The sequence below is a fragment of the Macrobrachium nipponense genome, chromosome 14 (genome assembly GCF_015104395.2).
Source record: "Macrobrachium nipponense isolate FS-2020 chromosome 14, ASM1510439v2, whole genome shotgun sequence".
NCBI lineage: Eukaryota > Metazoa > Arthropoda > Malacostraca > Decapoda > Palaemonidae > Macrobrachium > Macrobrachium nipponense.
Genome location: NC_087207.1, coordinates 40142413 through 40169711, shown reverse-complemented (window position 1 = coordinate 40169711; position 27299 = coordinate 40142413). Strand labels below are relative to the sequence as shown.

The 27299-nt window shown below is 37.7% G+C and overlaps 1 protein-coding gene across 1 annotated transcript in view; it reads right to left on the bottom strand.

The window, feature by feature from the left end:
• Nucleotides 1-6037: 6037 nt before the first annotated feature.
• LOC135226201 (brefeldin A-inhibited guanine nucleotide-exchange protein 3-like) overlaps nucleotides 6038-27299 on the bottom strand; it is a 199483-nt gene continuing 178221 nt past the window's right edge. The window contains exons 27-33 of the mRNA XM_064265644.1: nucleotides 25205-25363; nucleotides 23753-23909; nucleotides 14402-14510; nucleotides 13027-13234; nucleotides 11436-11615; nucleotides 7633-7750; nucleotides 6038-6218 (exon numbers count right to left, since the gene is read on the bottom strand). Coding sequence (XP_064121714.1) covers nucleotides 6038-6218; nucleotides 7633-7750; nucleotides 11436-11615; nucleotides 13027-13234; nucleotides 14402-14510; nucleotides 23753-23909; nucleotides 25205-25363 — 1112 coding nt within the window. The remainder of the gene's footprint in view (nucleotides 6219-7632; nucleotides 7751-11435; nucleotides 11616-13026; nucleotides 13235-14401; nucleotides 14511-23752; nucleotides 23910-25204; nucleotides 25364-27299) is intronic.

Below are 27299 nucleotides of genomic sequence, written 5' to 3'. Positions count from 1 at the left end.
CTAATCCAGGCAGAGTTCGATGCGCGAACTAGGTTTGGCAGGTCCCTCAACTCTCTCATCGTTACGGAAATGGCTGCTCTTTCCTACGCTACGGAACCGCTGTTTAAGATTCTGGCGAAATCTCAATTTCAGACGGTTCTGTCAGACGCTTTTGACTTCTTCCAAGCCAGGAGGAACTGCCGGAAGCATGTCCTTCAAGAGTGCACTATCAGGCATGAGCCTAATAGACTCTTGGCTGCGAGCATGTGGGGAGCGGATCTCTTCCCAGAGTCCGCAGTGAACGAAGTCCACCACGAAGCTGCTAGAACTCACCAGAGCCTTAGAGCTAGGTGGGAGGGGTATTTCCTCTAAGAGGAAACAGGAAATCCGTTCCCACTGCTGGCAAGAAACCAAAGAAGGCTGGTAAGAGGTTCCAGCCTTCATAAAAACTTCAACATCAGCAGCAGTTTGTGCAGGCAGTCCCAGTTACCCAACAGGGACAACCTTCCACATCCAAACAGACCCAACCTTTCCTCCTGGTGCCCCAGCAATCTCAACCATCTACTTCCTACGCTATCTCGCCGGCCTTTAACCCTGCTTATGAGGCTCAAGGCTACTCTCAACCGAGGGGTAGGGCGAGAGGTTACTTTCGTCAGCGTGGCGCAGGAAGGGGCACAAGGAGTAGGCAGTTCAGAGGAGGGCGTGGTGGCCAACCCGCCCATCAGCAATGAGGCTCCCCAGGTAGGAGGGAGGCTGTTCCTCTTCCGCCACAGGTGGGGGTTCAGCAATTGGGCACAGAGCATAGTGTCCAAAGGATTAGGCTGGAGTTGGATCAAAGATCCCCCTCCAATCAAATCATTCATCAGGTACCGTCAAAGGAATTGATAGATTACGCGGAAGAACTCCTTCAGAAAGGAGCTATTGCCGAGAGTCAAACATCTAAAATTTCAAGGGCCGCTTATTCAGCGTGCCAAAGAAAGGCTCAACAAAAAGAAGGGTAATCTTAGACTTGTCAAAGCTAAACTCTTTCATTCGCTGCGACAAGTTCAAGATGCTTACCCTCTCGCAAGTAAGGACCCTACTTCCGCGTGGGAGACCGTCACATGCTCCATCGATCTTACAGACGCATACTATCATATCCCTATAGCCAGACACTTCCGCCCATTCCTAGGATTCAGGCTAGGAAATCAGACATTCTCATTCAAAGTGATGCCCTTCGGTCTGAATGTAGCCCCCAGGGTATTCACAAAGATAGCAGAAGTGGTTGTACAACAATTGAGAGCTCAGGGAATCATGGTAGCGGCATACCTCGACGATTGGTTGATCTGGGCACCAACAGTCGAGGAATGTCTCGAAGCTACCAAAAAGGTAGTTCACTTTCTGGAACATCTGGGGTTCCAGATAAACAAAACGAAATCCAGACTTACTCCGGAATCTCATTTTCAGTGGCTAGGAATCCAATGGGATTTGTCTTCCCACAATCTATCAATTCCAGTGGCCAAACGGAAGGAAATAGCAAAATCTGTCAGGCAATTCCTCAAATGCAAACAGACATCAAGAAGAAACCAGGAGAGAATCCTAGGGTCTCTTCAGTTTGCTTCGGTAACAGATATCCTTCTGAAAGCAAGGCTGAAAGATATAAATCGAATTTGGCGGTCAAGAGCAAACTCCAAATATCGAGACAAGTTGTCAGTAATTCCACAGATCCTCCGCAACCAACTACGGCCTTGGTCAAAAGTAAAGAAACTTAGCCAAGAAGGTACCCCTTCAATATCCCCTCCCAGTGTTAACCATTCACACGGATGCTTCCCTGTACCGGGTGGGGGGATACTCTCAGTTCAAACAGGTTCAGGGGACTTGGTCAGTTCAATTTCGCCAGCCTCCACATAAACGTGTTGGAAGCAATGGCAGTATTTCTTACTCTGAAGAGACTGCTTCCCCCGAAGAAGTCTCTATCTAAGGCTAGTTTTGGACAGTGCAGTGGTAGTTCACTGCATCAACAGAGGAGGGTCCAAATCCAAGCATGTGAACAACCAATGTCATGATAGCCATCTTTGCATTAGCAAACAAACACAAATGGCATCTGTCTGCCACTCACCTGGCAGGAGTAAGAAATGTGATACAGACGCCCTGTCCCGGTCAGTTCCTCTGGAATCAGAGTGGTCTCTGGACGTCGGGTCATTCCAGTGGGTAAGCCAGAGAGTCCCAGGTCTCCAAGTGGATCTCTTCGCCTCACAAGCGAACCACAAGCTCCCTTGCTATGTGGCCCCCAACCTGGACCCTCTGGCTTATGCCACGGACGCCCTGTCGTTAGATTGGAATCAGTGGAGGAGGATTTATATTTTTCCTCCAGTGAATCTTCTCTTGAAAGTCCTAGACAAACTAAGGTCTTTCAAAGGGATAGTAGCTCTGATTGCACCGGATTGGCCCAAGAGCAACTGGTATCCTCTTCTTTTGGAATTGGGTCTCCGACCTCAACGGATCCCCAATCCCAAACTGTCACAATCAGTACAAATGAGGACTGTGTTCGCTTCCTCAAGAACTCTCCAGACCCTAACTTTATGGACTTCATGAAGTTTGCGGCTAATAAAGATGCTGACATTGATCCACAGAACATTCTCTTCCTAGAATCAGATAAGAGAGAGTCAACCATTAGACAATATGACTCAGCTGTTAAAAAAATTAGCATCTTTCTTGAGAGATTCGAACACCACAACCATGACAGTTAATTTGGCTATATCCTTTTTCAGATCCTTGTTTGAAAAAGGTTTAGCAGCTAGCACGATTACCACTCACAAATCGGCTTTGAAGAAAATCTTTCAAGTAGGTTTTCAGATAGATTTGACTGAATCTTATTTCACATCTATCCCTAAAGCCTGTGCCTAGACTTTGTGGCAGACTTTAGAAAACCTCTCAGAGGCCTACTACAGTTTCATGGTTCTTAAATGATGTCCTCAAACTAGCTTCAGATAACTGACAACTCATCTTGTACGTTCATTATGCTCCTGAGGAAGACATTATTCTTATTAAGCCTAGCCTCAGGAGCTAGAATTTCAGAACTGTCGGCTCTATCCAGGGATGCGGGTCATGTGGAATTCCTCCCATCAGGAGAAGTTCTACTTGCTCCGGATCGTAGCTTTTTAGCCAAAAATGAAGATCCTCTTGCAAGGTGGGCTCCTTGGAAGGTTATCCCACTTCCACAGGATCCTTCTCTCTGCCCAGTATCAACTCTTAGAGCCTTTCTTTCTCGTACTTCTTCTAGATCCTCAGGTGCTCTCTTTATGAGAGAAAAAGGTGGTACTTTATCAGTTAAAGGCATTAGACAGCAAATCCTTTACTTCATTAAACAAGCCAACCCTGAGTCATTCCCAAAAGCACATGATATCATGGGGAGTAGCCACCTCAATTAATTATTTCCAACATATGAACTTTGAGGATCTTAGGAAGTATACTGGATGGAAATCCCCGACAGTCTTTAAACGGCATTATTTAAAGTCCTTGGAATCTTTAAAGTTTTCAGCAGTAGCAGCGGGAAACATAGTTTCCCCTGATACTGTTTAGTAGTTGTAGTATTGATCCAGGTCTCCTTTCTACCTACTTCAACCAACATGCCTCAACCTATCGTCAGGCTACTCAACATCATAGCCTTAGCCGTTGTATCATATAGTGGATTGTCCCTTATTTTTTGCTAGGGACAACCACTTTTGTACTGATATGTACTTCAGTGTACCTACCTTATTTTATGCTAGGGTAGGACACAATATGTTTGTATATTCACCATTTTGTGCTTGTGATGAACTTCAATCACAATGTGTTTGTATATATTTGGAATTAATTGTATTAATGATGGATTTCAGTGTACCTACCCTTATTTTTATGCTAGGGTAGGACACATGTATGTATATATTTTGTAATTATGTATTCTATTAAGTAAATCCCAAATTTGTCTTATTTTACATGCATCTCTGTAATTTTATTTATTTACCATTTAAGTACTTTAAGTTTTTCTAACATTCTATTATTTTACTGTTATAATAATTAAGTTATTTAGTGCTTAATTTGTATGCTGTAATTGATTTACTTTATATTATATCCATCATTTTAAACTGTTTTTCATTGTTTCCTTTTCCATCTTGTCTGTTTCTCTGGTACTCTTTCATAGGCCGACACGAGCTGAGCCCAGAAAAGGGATTTTGACGAAGGAAAAATCTATTTCTGGGTGATTGGCTCGTGTCGCCCTATGAAACACCCCCCTTTTTTTATGGTTTGTTTCCCCCCCTTGCAGGACAAGATGTATTTATTGGTTTTAATTAAGGATGACCGCTAGGGGCGGCTGCTGTCCGTGGCGTCCTCTGAGTAGTAGTAGTAGATGCTGGCCATGCATCGCCCGTTGGTATCAGCTTCTCTCTTGGGGGGATTCTGATAGGGAGGAAGTTCTAATTGGTGTTTGTCTCGTGGTAGTGTTCCACACTCGCCCCTATATCATACCGACACTTTATTCTTTTTAAGAGTGAGCGAGTCAGTTTTACTGACATTTTCTTAATTTTGTTTTTCTCTGGTAATTTTAGGCTAATTTACCTAGAAAGAATGATATTAAGGATACTTTCATAGGGCGACACGAGCCAATCACCCAGAAATAGATTTTTCCTTCGTCAAAAATCCCTTATTTATTCTTCAGAAATAGTATCAAAGGAACCATTTCACAGGCCGACACAGGTCAAGCCCAGAAATTGATCTAGGTTGTTGGGATTTATTTATTAGGAACCAAGCCATTTTGTCACCGTTCAATTTCTTTTGTAAACTCCTCTGAGGACAAACATCAGCTATACTTTCAAAAAACAGGTTCTGACGTAGGAAAAACCTAGTTTTGATAGCCATTGTGAGACCTCAAACTCCCCCACTTTCCCTGATGAAAAGGCATAGGACTGGGGGTGAACATTTATCTTGCACAGACCTGGCATGTAATCAGGAAGATGGCTGACGCATGCTGTTGTCACATCTGTGTGAGTGGGACAGAGATAGCCAAGGCAGTCGCTGTAGGACAGGAGATAGAGCCCTCCTGTTCCGAGTCCTTTAAATTTTTTCAATGTGGCAACAAGTACTACTATTCTGGCCGAGATCAACTGTGAGAGAATTCACATTGGCTACCAACAATAAGTTTCTCCACATCATAATTTGCTTTATTTAAGAAATAAAAATTAATTTTATTCTTATTTATGGAAATCACCATTGAAAATTAGAAAATATTTAAGAAGCTGACAACTGTAATGCAACCCTTAATAAACGTGTTAGTTATGGCAACTGACATCAGCAAACACCTGTTTCTTGATTCAATTGTTATGTCAGTACTAGAGGTTTATTATTTCAGTGTCTTGCATGCAGTAGTAAGTGGTTGTTAATTATTAGTAGAAGTAATGAATTCTTTGACAAGTCACGAGGCTGGTAAGCCTAACTTATTGTATGAAGATTTGCATTCAACCTAATGAACTTTTGCTTCTGGGCTTATTTATTAGCTAAAAGCTAACTCAAATAATATGCATTATTAATGGTATCTACTGAAACTGAGACAGGCAGAGAAAGCATAGCCAAGTGTAATCTACCAAAAATACTTCTTGCACTATACACGATGTATATAATGAAATCATGTTTTCGAACAAAATTTTAAGGACTGTATGATACATGAGATCAGATGATCCACGGCTATATAGGCAAATTGCGATCTTTTTTCTATGCAGAATATTCTATGCTGTATATTTTTGAGTTTCACAGATGTTTTCACTTGATATAAACTGTGCTTGTGTATTCATGGAACAAGGTTTAGTTCCAAAATCCAAAAAATATAACTGAAACATGTGGCACAGCCCTCATAGTCACTCAAGAACTAATGGCGATTGATTATGTAAAAGTGCCAGATCATGGGAGTTACTGGCCACAGAGTGCTGGATTTAAGACATTGCACTATAATATAGTAATATTATTTAAATTATTTCTGAATGGAAATATTTTTTTTTTTTAGCTGTTGATGATGCAATTTTTTTTAAGCTTTTTGTTCTTAATACTACATAGCTTTCTTGAGATAACTTAAAAGAAATTTAATGCTATTAAACTCTTTTAACATAATGAAAAAGAAAATGTTAAGAAAAAAAATATATATTACCTGACAACTGCGATGTAAACCACACACAACTGCATCCCAAAATTTGGGAGGCAAGTGTTCTCCACAGCTATTGATGACATGTCTGAAAGAGGTCATGTTCAACGTTAAAAACATTTTTGCATTGCACATTTCTCGAAAAAATTTTCAAAGCTCACTTCACATAACCTGAAGTACGTATGTATATGAATCTTTTATTACGTATATCAATAGCCTTTCAAATATCTTGATACATCAACTAGAGCACATGTAGGCTACAGTACATTTCTATAAAAACTATACGGTAATATACACCAACCGACTGCATAAAAAGACTGTAGGTAACATTTACAGCATCTCTAAACTAAATTAGAAAAGAAAATTGGGATATTTAAATTTCCTTTGTAGTACTAATAAACACAAAAGAGAAAAGGCCAGCCAAGTGGTCCACAGCTAACTTAAAGATGTAAAGTGAAACTACAGCACAAGAAACTTCCAACTTATGAACTTTCTAAGAAACAAATGTCCATGTCCATTATTTAGAATGTCAAATTTGGCAGCAATGTGTATAGTTACTCTATGTCAAGTGTATGCCAGTTGTTCCATAATTTCAAAGCAAGATAACTTTTCTTTCACTCTCAACTATTGGTTGTCTGCCGACTTCTACTTAGCTAATATAAAATAAATATTTGCATAAGTTTGAGAGATGTGTGCTTATATTCTTGATATATTGGTAAGCAGCAAGAGCAACTGACAAAATACAATGGAAATAAAAACCAAGAATAAAGAACTCTTAGTTTTTTTAGTTTAAATAATCCCAAAAGCAATAAAATACGTATTAACTTTTATAAGTTTTTTTTTCTAACATTAGCTCACTTACAGAAATATGTATTAACATATAAGAGAGTGTATATTCTCTAAATAATTACAAACCATTAGATCAGCTGACAGAAAATAAGGGAAAAACTAAATTGATGATTGTTAAAATGGACCCAAAATCAATGACAAAAATATAACAAAGTTTACAAGTATTATATTTATTCTTGTGTACAAATAGCTGTGAACAGATGTTTTTGATAAAATTTTAGGGTTTTGGGGAGGAAGGTGGTCAGCTGTTTTGTTACTGTAGCCTAATCTAGCAAAAAAGAAATTTGTATAATATGAAGGACGTAAAATTTATTTAATGTATTCCATGGTCACTTTGTCAAAAGAAAGAAGATTGAAGATTTTCTTTATTATAAAATTTTATATGATGTATGAAGAAATTAGGTTGATATAAAACTTTATTACTTTACTATAGTAAGCTACAGTTAACCACAATATTCCAAGACTAGCTTCACTTTGTTTTACTTTTGAACAAACTGAATTTATAATGAGCTCTCAGAAAGGAACGTTTTCATATCAAAAGAACACCCTCTACTAACATTCAAAATAATATATCTAGAGTAGAGAAGGAAAGTCTTGATCCGCTTAAACGTGATCATTACCCTAATGTTAAAATATACCAATAGTATCCTTACCTGATGCATGCACAACCCAGTCTTGAAATTGTTTCACTGGAATGAGTAATACATTCCACTAAAACTAGAAGACACTGCTGCAACATCAAGAGTGCACTTGAATTTTCAGCTAAAACACCTAGAAATAAAAAAATAGATCACAGATTGTGTCAATAGCTAGACTAATGTATGGAGTATTTCTTGAAATAAATTGATTGCTTAAAAAGTTTCCAGATTCATAATACAGTATTTCCTCTTTAAATTACTCTGTAGTAATTAATTCCTGAATCTTCAGAGCTGAAAGTTCAAATGTCTGACACACTTGCAAATGAAACTTTTTTTTTTTTTATTTTTTTTATGAAGTATACTTCTATACTTTCCCACAGTTTTTGTTTCAATGGAATCATTTTCAAAAAGGTAAAGTTGAGTTTAAAAGCATGAGGACTTATGCAACTCAAGCAATGTTTATAAATGTTGTAGAACTTTATTGCTAATCTATTCACAAATCAAAATTCCCCACATAAGATTTTCAGATGATTGCAAGTTCACAGGTAAATCATCTTCATCATCATCATCATCATCAACCTCCACCTCTAATTCAGTGTAATCTGGAACTAATTATATTACACTAACCATAAGCAATGGTTTGTGATGAGCATTGTACCAAAGTGTAATATCAAAAATATTGTACTAAATCTTAACATAAAAATATTGTACTAAATCTTAAGAAATTTTTTCACCACAATTTACTACTACTTAAGGTCTTCATAGTCTTTGAATTTGGTAAAATCCTTGCGCTAGCATGTGCAGATCTGTTCCAGGCAGTAAATATCCTCACTTTTCATGTCTGTACTGCCCACAGAATTCCCAGTCTAACTTTTCTAAACCATTCAAATTACCTAATTTATCTAAATTCAACTTATTCACTTAAATCTGTCTAAATTCCTTTGTTCCATCTTCTCACCTTTCCTTTCTAAGGGCAATAAGTAAATGAAATAATTATATCTTGGCCAGGCAGACATTTCCTTACCAGCTGCAAAAGTTTCTTTGTCTCTGGATGGTAGTGGGCAAGTAAGTACTACTGTACTGTACTTTTTTTAGTGCTAGTTAAGGAGTATACAGTACTGCCTTTCCTTCTTTGTCAGTGTTAGTTTCCCATTATATCTTGTGTTTCTTGACATTTCAGGTCTTTGATGTCAGAAAGTTAAGTAGGTGACCAGCAGCAAGCTAGTTGACTAATTTTTTGAAGTTAGTTCTAGTAGGTTCCTTTTTTTTTAGCCCCAATATATTATAAGGTAGTTTTCTTAATTATTGCCACATTTGATTGAGAGCTATACTGTTCATATTTTTTATACTGTTTATATCTACCTTTGTATCTATCTGTAGACCATTTTCCAATTTGTGAGTACTCTATTTTTGTAGTTGGTTTATTAGCCTTTTGTTTATGTCATCTTCTTTTTTATACTTTTACTTATCTGTAAGACTCTATAAATTCTTTTTCCTTTTTGCTTATCTGAGTATAAATGTGTAGTTTGTATTGCTGTATACTAAAGGAGTACTCTGCTAATATTCTTTACTTCTTTGCACATTTGCATATGCAATTGTATTTTGCAAATAAAAAAAAAATGTTCAATTATACATCTTTTTCTGTAAATCCCACAGCTGTGCCATGTTTGTACACCTAATCGTAAGTGTTCCCTATCACTTGTGTAGTGTGTGTTGGGGCAAAGTTGTAATTCCATGACATACCTCTTTTACTTATTACCCAATGGACCCTTTACCTAAGCAGGTCAAACAGGACACAAGCCAGAAGTGCTGATGTGGACATATCCACATCTTATCGCAGCCTTTTTGTCTATCAACCTACAGTGATTCCTCCCAAACTATAGTAGATTCACATCACCAGTGCATCTGATGTCTAGGCCAGTCCCTTATGACGCTCCTGATTGGTTGTTGATACGCCAATCACGGGGTTGAAAACTATCAGTCTCTCTCAAGAGTTCACATAGACAGGATGTATGTTCCACCTCTCCTAAGGGATACGTCTTTCAAAACCATCCTTCAGGAGAAGTGAAACATACATCCTGCCTACATGAACTCTCAAGAGAGACTGAGAGTTTCGAGCCCTGTCAGAAAAAGACTATGTATAGGAACACACACAGGAACGCCTTCACTAATTTAGTTTCAATCCTTTCCTTAATCCGTCTTAGCTGAGACTCAATGACCTTTGTTTGGTATCAAATAGCAGGCTCTAATTATGTATCTCCAGTTCAGACCACAATGTGAGCAGAATTCCTCAATTTGAGGCTATGCCGGCAGTTTTGCCTGGAAATGCTATGTGGAAAACCTACAGCTGCTTCTCTAAATGTTTTTTCTTCCTCCTCCAGGAACAAATCCTGCACTAACAAGAATCAACCAAAGAATTCTCAATGGAAGAGGGTCAACCTGGAATTATAATAGTTTAAAGCGACTGTCTCCCAACAATGAAAAATCGTCATGCTTAATGGTCCAGATCACTGTACACAAATATTGAGGTAGTTAATAACTGTTGGGCCACAAGGATCTACAAGCTTACACAGGGCTACTTCTGCTTTCCAGAAATAAAGGAGGTGACTGAGGCATGTGAAGACCACAAATGTTGAATAATTAATGGGTTTGAGAGAAAAATTGAATGTTTTTCAAAAACTTCTGTCATTGAAAGAACTGAAATAACTGACACAGTACATTGCTTTGTTTCATTAATAAAAAAGTATTTTAGAAGAGTAGTTTTAATGTATACTGCTGTATTTTGTATATAATAAAGGGATTTTGACGTAAGGAAAAATCTATTTCTGGGCGATTGGTTCGTGTCGCCCAGCGAAATATCCCTTTAATCCATTATTTCTAAGGTAAATGAACTAACAAATACCAGAGAATAAATAAAATAAAGAAAAGGTCAGTATAACTGACTCGCTCACCCTCCAAGAGGGCGTCGGTTGAACACTAGGGGCGAGTGAGACCACTACCACGAACCTCTTACCAATAGAAATCTCCTACGACAAAACCCCCACGAGAGGGGAGCCGACCCACAGAATGGGCAGCAACTACTACTACTCCATCCCACGCTACCGACTGCTGCGCCTCTGGTGGCCATCCTTTCTGTTAGCGCACACCTTACCAGACGTACTTTTTTGTCTCTGTGTTTTTCGTGCCCCTTTCCGAGGATTTTATCTAGTTATGGAGCGTTCAGCCATCGCATCAGCTAAGTTAAGTAATCCGTAAGGTTCCTATTTAGTTTTTTTCCAGCTTTGAGTCAGTATTTGCCGTTTTTTAGGTATAAATACTGGCTCGCGGCCGGAAGCATGGCGGCATTGTTCTGCCTCGTGGCGGGTTCGTTCTTGGTCTTCCATACCTAGAACCTTCCCTTTTACTTTACGCTCTATTACTAGTTATCTATATTATGTTAGGGGTCCAGCCTACTTGGTTTATGTCATGCATGCATGTCTTCTTTACCTTGCGTAGGCATTTAGTTTCTATCCAGACCCTAGCCACAGCTCTTAGTATCGGCCCCGGCTAGCTTTGAGTGGTAGACTTTCTCTCGGGTTAGTCGTACACTCCTGGATTTTTTCTCCTACTGTTTTATTTTCCTACTTTCATTTTAATTTAATTTTTAGATATTTCGTGCAGCGACACGAACTGAGCCCAGAAAAATTATGCAATTTTGCAGCTGAGCTAATTTTTATAAAATTTAAAGAAAAAATTTACAATACCAGTTGCCAATTCAACCAAAAGCTACCAAAAGTAATGGAAGAATATGAAAGACTACCTAAAATATATCCACCAACCTTTATTAGCTTGCTTTATTAAATATTCCACAACCAAGTCTGAGGTCAGCCCTGTATACTGTTTGAAAGATGCTGTAAAATCCCATTTTGTTGTGGATGTAACATTGTAGGACCTTCGTAGCCATCCTTGCATCAATGGCAAGAGAAGGTGATTGACACAGTACATTCCAAACACAGGGCCTGGAAAAGAAAATGTCAGTATATGTTACTAGATAGTCAATTACAATTAAAAATACAGTACTAGTACGTGTTTCTATAATAGCAGGAGAAACATACAGTATTAATATCGTAAAAGCATCTTGATCCTTTTTTAAAACTTTTTTTCTTATACATCAAGTAAAACTATTTATTTTGTAGAAAATCAACTTTGTCTTGGATAATTTTAGTATCCTTTGACAAAGCAAGTTTTCAGATTTATGTACATATACAGAATATAAATGCAATTCAATATCGTACACTACATTTAGTAATTTGGCAACTCTGCTAGCATAGCTGTTAAGTCTAAATATACTGTTTGAAATTAAGGTTGCCAATCCAGCACTTTTCTACTGCCTTATTAAAAAATAACTAAAATGCTTCCAATAGTTTGAATTTTGCAACATTCAATATTAGACATTAAGTTTTATTTGTACATAGTACTTTCAACTCATCAATCATTAAGGGTAAAAATAAGCAAATTTTAGAACTTTTAAAACTAAAGAGCATTTCTCTAATTTGTTCTAAACTACGATGAAATTCAGTTACGTATAATGAAATAGAGTAATAATTGTATACTAGTAATACTTAATACTACCTTATTCAATAGGACAAAGTTCATAAAATAGATCAAACATTGTATTCCACTTTTTTAATAAGTACTGTTCATATTCTTCAGTTTACAAGATACTGTAAGCAAAAGTTCTCTAGACACCACTCAGTGAGAAAGACAGAAATATATGATCTTTGTATAAAGAATGTGATAAGTTATAAAGTTGAACTTTTGTAGTATACTAACATTACTATATGTGTGTGCAATATTTGACTCCTTTTCTAGTAAGAAAGTTTGGTTTTATCATTTACTCCTAAAAGATTTTTTAGGTAATGTATTTAATAAATAGCCTACCTCTGTTACTATCAAAACATTGACCTTGGCGATGATCCACACATGTCCAAGTATTGTTATTAACATGTGAGATACTACAAAAGGTTGTGATTTAACATACCCATGCATTTAAAAAAAAAAGTTTAAAAAGTAACAGAAAAGTAATGATGGATAATATATGGAAGCTTACCCATTCAAATTAACAACTCTATTGAATATGGAAAACCTTTCAAATTGTATGTGTCTGACACTATAATACTACTGAACATCCAGAGGGTTCATTTCAATCAACAAACATAAAATTTCCCAATTTATTGTGCTAAATATTTAAAAACACATGCTTTTACCTCTATCTGTGCTAAATAACCCTCTCCTATATGTTTAGATTTCATCCATATATAATTTACATCAACTATGAAACTGTACTTTCATTCAAAGTAAATAAGAATCTGTTACATATTGCAGAAAACAGGCACTTACAGTATATCTGTAAATAAAAATAAAACCTACCTGGGGAATCAGGTAAACTTCGAAGAAGAGAGAAGAGAGTGTCTAAGGTATGTGGTTGATAACGTCGAGGGCACGTCATTGTAGCTCCAGCTAGTCCTTCCAACAAGAGATACCATACATGTAAAATACCACTATTGCCATGCTCCATAGCTGCCAGAGAGATACTTTCCTCACTTTTCATTGAAGGCCATAATGGACCATAAGACACCTGAGGAAAAATGAATTCATTTTTATACAGTAATTTGTTGTAAAGATACTGACACTCCTTTTACTTTTTCTCTTTATTTTAACCCTTATAACAATAAGAGTAAAACACATGATGTGAAAACTTTGGGTTATGGTGAACTCAAGGAAGACTGAAATTCACTATCAGGTCCTACTTCCTGATCCTAATGTCTTCATATCATCTTCATAAAATTTGACTCTTTATTTGTACAATCTAAGTTTCCCTTGATGCTGTTCTGTCTTCACAATGGCACATTCTACAGTAAGGAAACTCCACATGTTCACAGCCTTTCTGTATCACACACTATTATTATGAACAATAATACTGTGCAGATAACACACAATACTGCTTCAAAGAGCTCCACTTGCTGTTAGGGGAGCTCATTGGGTGCAATGTAGGCATTGCTTAAGGTTCTTTTGCAGCATCCTTTGGCCCCTAACTGCAACCTCTTTCATTCCTTTTACTGTAACTCTTTTCATAATCTCTTCCTTCCAGCTTACTTTTCACCCTCTTCTAACAATTGTTTCATTGTGCAACTTAGAGGTTTTCTTCGTTACATCTTTCAGACCTTCTTACTGTCAGTTTCAGTTTCTGCACTTAATGACCTCAGAAGTCTCAGTGCTTGGCCTTTGGTCTGAATTCTATATTCTATTCTAGAGCTTCATTTATATTTTGGTATCCAAAACAAAGAGTAAAGTGAGGATTTCAATTTTGCAACAACAGCAGGTACTAAAGACATAAATGTTAGTAAGTTATTGTAGACTATATTTACTAAAAAATACAAAGACTCAAAAGGAAGATAAATATCAAGAATACAATATATTAAGACAATGCAGGCAATCTCAAGAGAAACTGGATGTTATGAACTGTTTGTTATAGCCAATTTTAAACTGATATGACATGAATGAATGCCTAACTAATCCTTTTTTCCCTTTTGAATAAGTAACTGTCACTTTGGCCTTTGACTACTGCTGTCTAGTGGAGGCATGAACTAAAATATAGAGCGAAGGTGTCCTCAAGCAAAAAAGAAATACTACAAGTTATGTGGCACATTTATTAAAATTTACCCAAATAGTAAGTTACATTTACACAAAATGTAACTTACTATTTGGGTAAATACAAATGTTTTTGACAGGATTCTGCACTTACTTTTTTTACTTCTAATCCAGTCACTTCATCCACCAATGACCAAAGTAAGGCTTCATCTATGTTAGGAAGGTGAGGGTCAACTAGCTGTGGTTGAGTTGTCTGGGAAATTCTGAAGAAAAAAAATCCTGCTGTTATATACTAATCTTGATATGTAAAAAAAATATAAACATAAAAATTACAAAGGTAGGCTTTCACTTCTGTGTAACAGGTATTGAATATATGGCTTAATCTATTTATAACTGATAAAATCAATGCAACCTGTTTAGGTCATTTGTCCTTCCTTTACTAAAATACTGTTCTCCAGTGCAGATGTCTGCTTCTGCCAGAGATTTATCTCTTTTAGATAAGGTGGTTCATGTTAGTAGGTGTCTGCTTTCTGACATTAGCAGTTATGACTTGGACTATCAATGAACAATCTCGTTTATCAATTTTCCATAAATTGTATTTCAACAGAGACCTGTCACATTCACAATTGACCCTTGATTTTCTTTTCCTGCTCAGAGCAATCAGATTTGCTGAACAGCATCAATACCCAGTGAATGTGTCTCACTGTCAAACTTCTCAGTTCTAGATGTCATTTATTCCTCACACTGCTGGACTATGGAACAGCCTCCCTGAGGAAGTTGTGCAACAGGAAACTCAAAATTTCAAGCAATGATAAAACACATTACGTACTACCCAACAACAATTCTCCTTGTATTTTAACAATTTACTTACATTTTCATCTATTTATTTATAAATTTTATTTTTTTTAATAACTGATCTCTTCTTTCTGTATTGCCTTTTATCTTCTGTTACTTCTTTCAAATGAGCACCATATCATTGGAAGCTTAAATGTCAAGTTGATGGCCCCTGTGGCCTTGCTCCATATGAATAGGAATCATTGTCTGAATAATAAAATAATAATAATAATAATAATAATAATAATAATAATAATAATAATAAGAATAATACAAATGAACAGAACAGTTAGGACTGGCACAACAAACCAATGCACGGACAATACATGAGACAGACTAAAGAACTAGCCAGCGATGACACATGGCAATGGCTACAGAGGGGAGAGCTAAAGAAGGAAACTGAAGGAATGATAACAGCGGCACAAGATCAGGCCCTAAGAACCAGATATGCTCAAAGAACGATAGACGGAAATAACATCTCTCCCATATGTAGGAAGTGCAATACGAAAAATGAAACCATAAACCACATAGCAAGCGAATGCCCGGCACTTGCACAGAACCAGTACAAAAAGAGGCATGATTCAGTGGCAAAAGCCCTCCACTGGAGCCTGTGCAAGAAACATCAGCTACCTTGCAGTAATAAGTGGTACGAGCACCAACCAGAGGGAGTGATAGAAAACGATCAGGCAAAGATCCTCTGGGACTATGGTATCAGAATGGATAGGGTGATACATGCAAATAGACCAGACGTGACGTTGATTGACAAAGTCAAGAAGAAAGTATCACTCACTGATGTCGCAATACCATGGGACACCAGAGTTGAGAAAGAAAGAGAGGGAAAAAAATGGATAAGTATCAAGATCTGAAAAAAAAAATAAGAAGAATATGGGATATGCCATTGGAAATCGTACCCATAATCATAGGAGCACTAGGCACGATCCCAAGATCCCTGAAAAGGAATCTAAAAAAACTAGACACTGAAGTAGCTCCAGGACTCATACAGAAGAGTGTGATCCTAGAAACGGCACACATAGTAAGAAAAGTGATGGACTCCTAAGGAGGCAGGATGCAACCCGGAACCCCACACTATAAATACTACCCAGTCGAATTGGAGGACTGTGATAGAGCAAAAAAAAAAAAAAAAAAAAAAAAAAAAAAAAAAAATATAATAATAATAATAATAACTACAGGCCTATCACCTGCCTACCAATAATGTGGAAGTTACTAACAGGTATCATCAGTAAAAGGCTATACAACTACCTAGAGGAGACAAACACCATCCCCCACCAACAGAAAGGCTGCAGAAGGAAGTGTAGGGGCACAAAAGACCAGCTCCTGATAGACAAAATGGTAATGAAGAACAGTAGGAGAAGGAAAACCAACCTAAGCATGGCATGGATAGACTATAAGAAAGCCTTCGACATGATACCACACACATGGCTAATAGAATGCCTGAAAATATATGGGGCAGAGGAAAACACCATCAGCTTCCTCAAAAATACAATGCGCAACTGGAATACAATACTTACAAGCTCTGGAATAAGACTAGCAGAGGTTAATATCAGGAGAGGGATCTTCCAGGGCGACTCACTGTCCCCACTACTCTTCGTAGTAGCCATGATTCCCATGACAAAAGTACTACAGAAGATGGATGCCGGGTACCAACTCAAGAAAAGAGGCAACAGAATCAACCATCTGATGTTCATGGACGACATCAAGCTGTATGGTAAGAGCATCAAGGAAATAGATACCCTAATCCCGACTGTAAGGATTGTATCTGGGGACATCAGGATGGAGTTTGGAATAGAAAAATGCGCCTTAGTCAACATACAAAAGGACAAAGTAACGAGAACTGAAGAGATAAAGCTACCAGATGGGAGCAACATCAAACACATAGATGAGACAGGATACAAATACCTGGGAATAATGGAAGGAGGGGATATAAAACACCAAGAGATGAAGGACACGATCAGGAAAGAATATATGCAGAGACTCAAGGCGATACTCAAGTCAAAACTCAACGCCGGAAATATGATAAAAGCCATAAACACATGGGCAGTGCCAGTAATCAGATACAGCACAGGAATAGTGGAATGGACGAAGGCAGAACTCCGCAGCATAGATCAGAAAACCAGGAAACATATGACAATACACAAAGCACTACACCCAAGAGCAAATATGGACAGACTATACATAACACGAAAGAAAGGAGGGAGAGGACTACTAAGTATAGAGGACTGTGTCAATATCGAAAACAGAGCACTGGGGCAATATCTGAAAACCAGTGAAGACGAGTGGCTAAAGAGTGCATGGGAAGAAGACTAATAAAAGTAGACGAAGACCCAGAAATATACAGACAGGAGAATGACAGACAGAACAGAGGACTGGCACAACAAACCAATGCACGGACAATACATGAGACAGACTAAAGAACTAGCCAGCGATGACACATGGCAATGGCTACAGAGGGGAGAGCTAAAGAAGGAAACTGAAGGAATGATAACAGCGGCACAAGATCAGGCCCTAAGAACCAGATATGCTCAAAGAACGATAGACGGAAATAACATCTCTCCCATATGTAGGAAGTGCAATACGAAAAATGAAACCATAAACCACAAAGCAAGCGAATGCCGGCACTTGCACAGAACCAGTACAAAAAGAGGCATGATTCAGTGGCAAAAGCCCTCCACTGGAGCCTGTGCAAGAAACATCAGCTACCTTGCAGTAATAAGTGGTACGAGCACCAACCTGAGGGAGTGATAGAAAATGATCTGGCAAAGATCCTCTGGGACTATGGTATCAGGACGGATAGGGTGATACGTACAAACAGACCAGACGTGACGTTGATTGACAAAGTCAAGAAGAAAGTATCACTCATTGATGTCGCAATACCATGGGACACCAGAGTTGAAGAGAAAGAGAAGGAAAAAATGGATAAGTATCAAGATCTGAAAATAGAAATAAGAAGGATATGGGATATGCCAGTGGAAATTGTACCCATAATCATAGGAGCACTAGGCACGATCCCAAGATCCCTGAAAAGGAATCTAGAAAAACTAGAGGCTGATGTAGCACCAGGACTCATGCAGAAGAGTGTGATCCTAGAAACGGCACACATAGTAAGGAGAGTGATGGACTCCTAAGGAGCCAGGATGCAACCCGGAACCCCACACTATAAATACTACCCAGTCGAATTGGAGGACTGTGATAGAGCAAAAAAAAAAAAAAAAAAAAAAAAAAAATATATATATATATATATATATATATATATATATATATATATATATAATAATAATAATACATGCAGAGTTATGGCAATACTTAATGCCAGAAATATGATGAAAGCCATAAACACATGGACAGTATGTACCAGTAATTAGATACAGCGTGACAGCAGTGGAGTGGACAAAGACTGAACTTCACGGCATAGACCAGAAAGTAGGAAACACATGACAATACAAAAAGCACTGCAATCAAGGGCAGATACAGGCAGACTATACATAAGATGAAAGGAAAGAGGAAGACGTCTACTATGCATAAGGGACTGCGTCAACATCACGAGCAGAGCACTGAGACAATACCTGAAAACCAGTGAACATGAGTGGCTAAGGAGTGCATGGGAAGAAGGACCAATAAAATTAGATGAAGACCCAGAAATATAAAGAGACATGACTAGGAAATATAAAGACAGGAGATTGAAAAACAGAAAAGAGGAATGGCACAGCAAATGCATGGACAGTACATGAGACAGACTAAACAATTGGCCAGCAATGGAACATGGCAATGATTATAGAGGTGAGAACTCAAGAAGGAAACAGAAAGAATGCTAACAGTGGCACTAGACCAGGCCCTAAGAATCAGATATGTATATTTAAAGAACAATAGAGGGAAGTAACATCTCACCCATATGTACGAAGTGCAATATGAAAGAGGACACCATAAACTGCATAGCAAGCAAATATCTGATGCTTGCACAGAACCAGTAAAGAGAGGTATGATTCAGTTGCAAAAACCCTTCACTGGAGCCTGTGTAAGAAACAACAGCTCTCGACTGGAGTCACTACCTGCCTCCACAAAATGGCTGAAGTTGGAGGGAGAAACAAACTTGGAAGAGGAGGATTCCTTTGGACGTTTAGTGGACTGCGCCAGCAAGTCTTGGGTAGACTTCTTCTGGATAAGATCTCCAGAATAATGGACTGTGAAAAGAGTTAATGCCGGTCTAGAGGGGCGAAAAGGAGAGCAGACTCCTGGGTGAGGGTAACTCTTTTCAAGGAGAGGGAGGCAAGCTCTCAGGAACAATCTCTAATGGCCTTGTCTACACATAACATAGCTAGCCAGTCGGAGGCCAGGTCTTCCGCCAAGTGTGGGCAGTCTTCTATCTTTCCAGTCAAGGAAACTCAACACCTCAAACACCTTAATGATGTTTTTAACGAGGTGATAGAGTTCACCAGACGAAAACATGACTTTTGCTGAAGCAAAGGCCAAGTGCCACAAAGAGTTAGTGAGGCCAGAGAAGTCCCTTTGGGAGGAGGCAACAAGTCCCAAAGAATAGGAGAGGTATCTCCTGCAAATAAGTCTGGAAGGCGGTTAGACTAGGGTGGCTTTGCCCTGTTCACTCTTTAAAGCCAGCCAGTCATCCACCTCCTTGAATGCTTTCCTTGATTAGGAGGACACTACCATCTAGGGGAACCAAGTGGAGGCATCTGCCTGGTTTCTCATGAAGAAGGTAGAGGCTGGAGAAACTTGAGCAGCAGACAAGAAAAACTAGGGGAAAGCTGGCCAAAAGGTAAAGGAGTAACACAGCGTAAGCAGACCGAGAGGTGGCTTCTTCCTCAAACACTTCTTCATCAGACGAAATAGGTGATAGTGCAGGGTCATGAGAGACTGAGGGAGCAGCAGGGGTCTTCTGAGTAAATAATATCTCTAGCTAGCGCTTAATAGGCTCCAATGACCGATCTTCTCAAGTTGGTGAGGAGGAGGAAGCAGGTGCCCACGAGGTGGTGCCAGAAGTACTAGAGTTGGCACCACCGCGTCAAATGGAGTCTGGCGCTTGCAGACAGGAGTCAAGAGCTGTGGTGGTGACAGGTGTTTGGAGGCAGAGAGCAGTCTGGAAGAAGACGACTTTCACTTAGGAAGCTCTTTTGGGTGCTTGGGAGCCAAGAGCGGGCGCTCCACATATGTGGGGAGTGACTCTGAACTGTCCCAGTCTGACACCTAGGAACATGCCACAGAGGAGGCAGCACGCTTATAGCGTGAACTGCGCTTCCTGTTGGACTGGAGGCTTCAGAGTCGGAGGAGTGTTGATGTGTGCTTACACTAATACCTTTCCACTGCATGACTGTCAACACCTGGGGGAAGCAGGTGTGACTAAGGGGGCAAGAACCCATGGGCAAACCCCACTGGCCTCCCTTTGACTTCCAGTATGTCTTCTCCCAAGTTTAGAGGAGCAGGACAAGGACCTTTGTCTAGGAGCACCAGCAGGACAAGAAGCCACCTCCTCCACAGACACAACACTATCACTTTTCACATGAGCTGATACTTTTTCGGAGAGCACTTTCACTGAAGCACCTAACTTTGGCATTGCAGTCACAATTAAATGAAACTGTTGATCAAGCCTTGATTAGAGATTGGTAATGGGGTTGGGTTTGGAAGCATGGGAGTCTTGAATAGGAGCGTGTGGTAAAGAAGTTGGAGGACTAAGAATTAGAGGAACAGCAAGAGCTGGTGATGATGGGACAGTACTTTCCTCTAATAGCCTAGCAGAATCAAGGTTAGCTGTATTTTAGGCTCTAGAGGCCACCTTCCTCTTTCTTCCCCTTTCAAGCTTATTAAGCAAGTAAGATGTTAAAGCTTTCCACTTCTCATCCCAGTCTTGGCATTCAATACAGGCATTCTCAATATCACAATAATGTCCCCTACATTTGACACATTTAGCATGAGAGTCGACTGACGACTTAACCCTTAAACGCCGAAGCGGTAAAAAAAAAATGTCTCCCGTGTGCCGGAGACGTTTCAGAGTGAGCGCGGAAGCGGAAAAAATATTTTTTTCAAAAAATCATAGCGCGCTTAGTTTTGAAGATTAAGAGTTCATTTTTGGCTCCTTTTTTTGTCATTGCCTGAAGTTTAGTATGCAACCATCAGAAATGAAAAAAATTATCATTATCATATATAAATAATGCGATATATGATAGCGCAAAAAAGAAATTTCATATATAATAGTATTCAAATCGCGCTGTGCGCAAAACAGTTAAAGGTAACAAGTTACTTTTTTTTTCGTTGTAATGTACACTAAATTGCGATCATTTTGGTATATAACAAATTGTAAAACGATAAAAGCAACACAGAGAAAATATTATCACAAAATAATGCATGAATTCGTAACGCGCGGACGTAAACACATATTTTTTTCAAAAATTCACCATAAATCTAAATATTGTCCTAAAGACTTCCAATTTCTTTCAAAATTAAGGCAAATGATTGAATATTACTATACTGTAAGAATATTAGCTTACAAATGCAGTTTTCGACCATATCTGACGAGTTAAAGTTGACCGAATGTCGAATTTTTTTTATATATAATTTTTTATATGCAATTATTTCGGAAATAAGAAAAGCTACAACTTTCAAATATTTTTCGTTTTATTCTACATGAAATTGCACACATTTTCATATATAAAACTCTATGAAATGCCTAATATGAAATGGAGCAAATATTCCGAGAATGGGACTTACAAATTTCGGAGATTTGTGGCGGAGAATCCGCGCGCGGAGGGAAGGAAAGTTTTTTTTTTAAAAATTCACCATAAATTTAAATATTGTGCTAGAGACTTCGAATTTGTTTCACGATGAAGATAAATGACTGAATATTACTATGACTGTAAGAGTTTTATCTTACAATTTTCGTTTTTTCGACCATTTCGGTAGAGTCAATTTGACCGAACGTGGTTTTTTTTCTATATTGTGATTTATATGCAAATATTTTGAAAATGAGAAAAGCTACAACCTTCAACTATTTTTGGTTGTATTATACATGAAATTTTGCACATTTTCATATATAAAACGTTATGTAACGGCTAATTTAAAATGGTGCAAACATTACCACAATCGCACGTATGATTTTTTCGGAAGAGTTACCGCACGGACGTAAAGAAAATGTTATTTTTTTCATAAATTCACCATAAATCGAAATATTGTGCTAGAGACTTCCAATTTGTTACAAAATGAAGGTAAATGCTTGAATATTACTAGAATGTAAGCGTTTTAGCTTACAATTGCGTTTTTCGACCATTTCGGTAGAGTCAAAGTTGACCGAAGGTTGAAAATTTGTCACTTATCATTTTTTATATGAAAATATTTCAAAACTGATAAAAGCTACAACCATGGGTTGTTTTTAGATGTATTGTGCATGAAATTGCACACATTTTCATATATAAAACTTTATGTAACGGCTAATTTAAAATGGTGCAAACATTACATAATCGCATGTATGATTATTTTCGGAAGAGTTACCGCGTGGACGTAAGGAAAAAGTTTTTTCATAAACTCACCATAAATCGAAATATTGTGCTAGAGACTTCCAATTAGTTGCAAAATTAAGTTAAATGATTGAATATTACTAAAATATAAGAGTTTTAGCTTACAATTGCATTTTTCGACCATTTCGATAGAGTCAAATTTGACCGAAGGTTGAAATTTTGGCACTTATCGTTATTTATATGAAAATATCTCAAAACTGATAAAAGCTACAATCATGAATATTTTTTTGTTGTATTCTACATAAAAATGCGCACATTTTTATATATAATACTCCATGTAACGGCTAATTTAAAATGGTAAAAAAATTATGTCAAAGTGACGAAATAATTTCCGAGATGTGTCACAGATACTTTTTAGTGCGGCAAAGAAAGGAAATGTTGCGCTTGCGCGCCTGCGTAAACGATTGTAAACAAAACAACACCTTGATCCGTGAACTCCCAGCATCCCCCAACAAGGCGCGTGATTCAAAGAGATTTCGGCTGGTAGGCCTAAAAGTATTTTTCCGCGAATTTTTAAAAAAACTTTTGTATGTCGACGTAAAATACGTCCAGTCGGCACCCGAGAGACAAAAAGTGTCGACGTAAAATACGTCCAGTCGGCGTTTAAGGGTTAACTAACCTAGTCTTACATCCCTCACTGCAAAAGCGAGCACTGGAATAACTAGTATCTGACATTCTGCTAAGTAAAATTTAACTAAGTAGCTAACAAAGCAAAGAATCGTAAACTAAGCGATAATATCACTAGCGAAGCCAATAATCAAGAAAGTTAGGACAAATTCCGAGTAGAACACCAAACAAACAATGATAGAAGGCTGCAGGAATGAACGATGTTGGTTGAATGCCGGTAGAAAAATGATTGAGCTCTTTGTCATGTAGCTCCGCTCTTTACCCCGAAAGTGGAAGTGTTTAAGTCACCTACACCAGACAGTTGAATAGTTATTGCAAATTTTGAGTTTTTAGGCTGCTATGGTTTTCAAAAACAATAGCTTGTAATTACTTGTTAAGTTTCTTATATAAAAACTAAGTTTATAAGAATTCTATACATGAAATTAACAGCAAAAAATTAAATATACCATCTAAAGCTAATCTAGATGTTAAGAATCAGGAGAACTTATAACAAGAACCTGTATACTAACCTATGAGCAGAATGGAAGACCGGACATGCTGGCATTTCATACATGGAAGCAAGTATAGCAGCACATCTATGGAGATATCGAAGTGCATCTAAACACAAATCACCACCAACTAATTCATCCCAACCTACCACCGTTTCATCTGTTGTTTCTTCTTCTCCTTTTTCATCAAAGAATAAAACAATGAACATTAACAGTGTATAATAATTGATTTATATATGACATGCTTAATATCATGAGAATAATTCAAATATTTCTGCCCTTAATATAGGTAATAGATTACAATGCAAAAGTTGGTTACTGGGTGAATGAGTTCAAAAACTTTATGTCTATAATTGCCTCATAAAGGATAGGAAACAGCGGTGCCATATAGAAATGGGCAAAATTGAAGACAAAGAAGATGATTGCTTAAAAATTGTTAATAAAGAGGAAAAAGTGCTATTATTATAATATTGTTTCAAATGAAACATAAAAACCAACAATACTTGCTGTACTTGAATCAAATGATATAAGACTATTGTAACCCTATGAAAATTTCTCATCTCTAATACTGCTGTTCACTTTAGCTTTCATTTCTGTCCTACAGTGCTCAATGGAATATGTTACCATAAGCAGAAAAACCTACATTTTGAATAGATATGGACAATAACAAAATATCTGAGCTGCATACATATTCAGTGGCCAAAACCCTGGATGCATAAAAGGCTCCTAAAAGCATTATGCATTGTTCATCACCAAACTGCCTAATGGTCTTTCAATATAAGTAATCAGCAATACAAATTTCTGTCCTTCAAGTCCTCTGACCTGGAATGATAATCTAGGAAACCAATTTATAATTTTCAGAAACAGACATCAATGTTTTATAAACACCTCTGATTTGTAGTTTCCACTGAACAGATCACTGTCAAATCTGAATTACTCTTAACACAGACATATCCCTAAAAATGCAGCTGCTAAGCAAGATTGTCCAGAGATTAAGGGGACTGCTTTCATCTTTGCTTGTAAGAAAGGGCGATTGAAGAGTAACCATCAATATTGGTAGTGGTAGGCCTCAAGTTACACTGGTATTAAAACTATTATACTTTTCATTAAGTAGTTTAAACAGACCACAAAGTTACCATGCTGAACTCTCACAAGGCTAGTCTGAAGGATCTTTATTAATTAATATATATATATATATATATATATATATATATATATATAATATATATATATATATATATATATATATATACTATTACATATATATATATATATATATATATATATATATATATATATATATATATATATATATATATATATTATATATATAAATAATGGTCATCAAAATGCCCCACATGCTCCATTCCCACTTAAAAAATTAAAGGAAAATACTTGATCAGATGTCTGCTAAGGGGCTTGTACAATGTAACTGTTTCTGTGATTTCAAAATATTTGAAACTCCTCGCTTACCTGATCCCTTCACATGTTTCAAAAGACACAGGATGCAATCAAGGGCAGCATTAGCAAATACCAAAACATTGTCAGTTGCTAAGAATGCTTCAAAAACATCTCGCACAACATGTAGGTGGCCAACACTATCTCTTGGTGTACCTCCACTGACACTGACACCTGAGGGATAATATTTAATAAGTTAAGATTTATATGTTATGTAAAATAGAAAGACTTAAATTTGCCTAGTTTCTTTTTTGATAGCATAGCTTTTAAACAGGCTAACATCATACAAAAACATATCACAATGATATTATGTAAATGGAGAAAATAAGAAAAAACACAAAATACAGTTTCAAACTTTTGCCACTACCACAACTATATTTGCTACAAAATCTTAACCTAATTTAATACATATAAAAACGAAGGTATTAAACCCCCCCACACAAAATACTACATTAGTAGCCACTTAACCAACACAAAAATGATTGCAATACATAGTTTTAAGACAACACAGCTCCTCATGTACCTCTGTGTCACTATACCTGGCAAAAACAGCCAAGCGGGGAATGCCATTGATATCCACCCTTTCATCCAGGGCCACACTGAACACAAGTGTACTTGTTAAAGCAACCATTTACTGCTGACTTACATTATCAGCCATTTCAGAAATCTCTCTCCACAGTTCTAGCTGAGACAGGCATGTCTTTTATCCTTCAGATGATAACGTGTTTGTTTGATATGCCATCTAATAACACCTCAGAGCACTGTAGGAAAGCTGCTTTTATAAAATCTCCATCAGTAAAAGGCTTTCCATGCTTGGCAATACATAGAGCAAGTTTGTAACTGGCTTCAGTTTCATTGTTCTTGATAGCACTCAAGTTTTTGAACACAATACTTTGTTTCTTATAGCAGGATACTCTTTCTTAATCGCCTCAGCCTTGTCAGCACTATTCTTGAAAGTCTTCACGTGTTTTGTTTCAAAAGTGTCGTTTAACACTCAATGTGTGGCATACGACATTCTTGCTGTAGAGAGCCCACACAGCACAATCATTCTGCTGAATAAATCTGAAGTCATTTGTCCATGATGACTGAAATGATCGGACATCAAGCTTGACTTTTTTCGCAGTAGCCAAGGTGGCAATTAACTAGAAAGAATATTATGTACGGTGGCTAAAGAGTCACTGAAACAACAGCGCTTTGTGACCGATGCGAATGGCTGGTGGGAGCACACTGGTACCAACAGGTCTCATACTCGTCTACATCTCGTTGCACTCACATACTCCTCATCATGGGTACGAAACATTTTCGTTTTAATTCAATGTATCTTAGGAAAGAAAAGATTGAAAGATAAATATATAAATAGACGGACAGATAGATAGATAGATATGATAATTCAAATCAAAGTAAATAAACCATAAAGATAAAAGTAATGATGCACAATACACATTCTCTCTCTCTCTCTCTCTCTCTCTCTCTCTCTCTCTCTCTCTCTCTCTCTCTCAGTATTTTTAGGATTTTTTTTTTGTTCCTTCATGCCATAGACAAGCACACTGCATGCCAAGTCTGGCATGCGTGCTATACATTGCCCAGCCCTGGTGTATGCTCTTCTGGGAAGAGACTTCAGGAAACAAAAAGCCAGAAATTTCCCCCTTACCCAATTCAAAATAGGCTCACTTTGATCAAAAGTCATATAGGCTTTCAGTTACCTCCAGTAGTTCTTCTCATTATTATTATTAATAGGGCTTAGTTTTTCTCATAAGTAGGTAGGTGGTCAGAAGGGGCAACTCCCTCAAAAGGGACAACAACCTACACAGTAGATTAAGTATATCTTAGTTTTACCAGACCACTGAGCTGATTAATAGTTCTCCTAGGGCTGGCCTGGAGGATTAGATATTTTTTATGTGGCTAGGAACCAATTGGTTACTTAGCAACGGGGCCTACAGCTTATTGTGGGATCCAAACCACATTATATGGAGAAATGAATTTTTAATTACCAGAAATAAATTCCTCTGATTACTCGTTGGCAGTGCGGGGAATTGAACTCGCGACTTCCGAACAGACAGGCAACCTACACAGCAGGAGGTACATCCTTTTCATAAGGTTCAAAAACTGT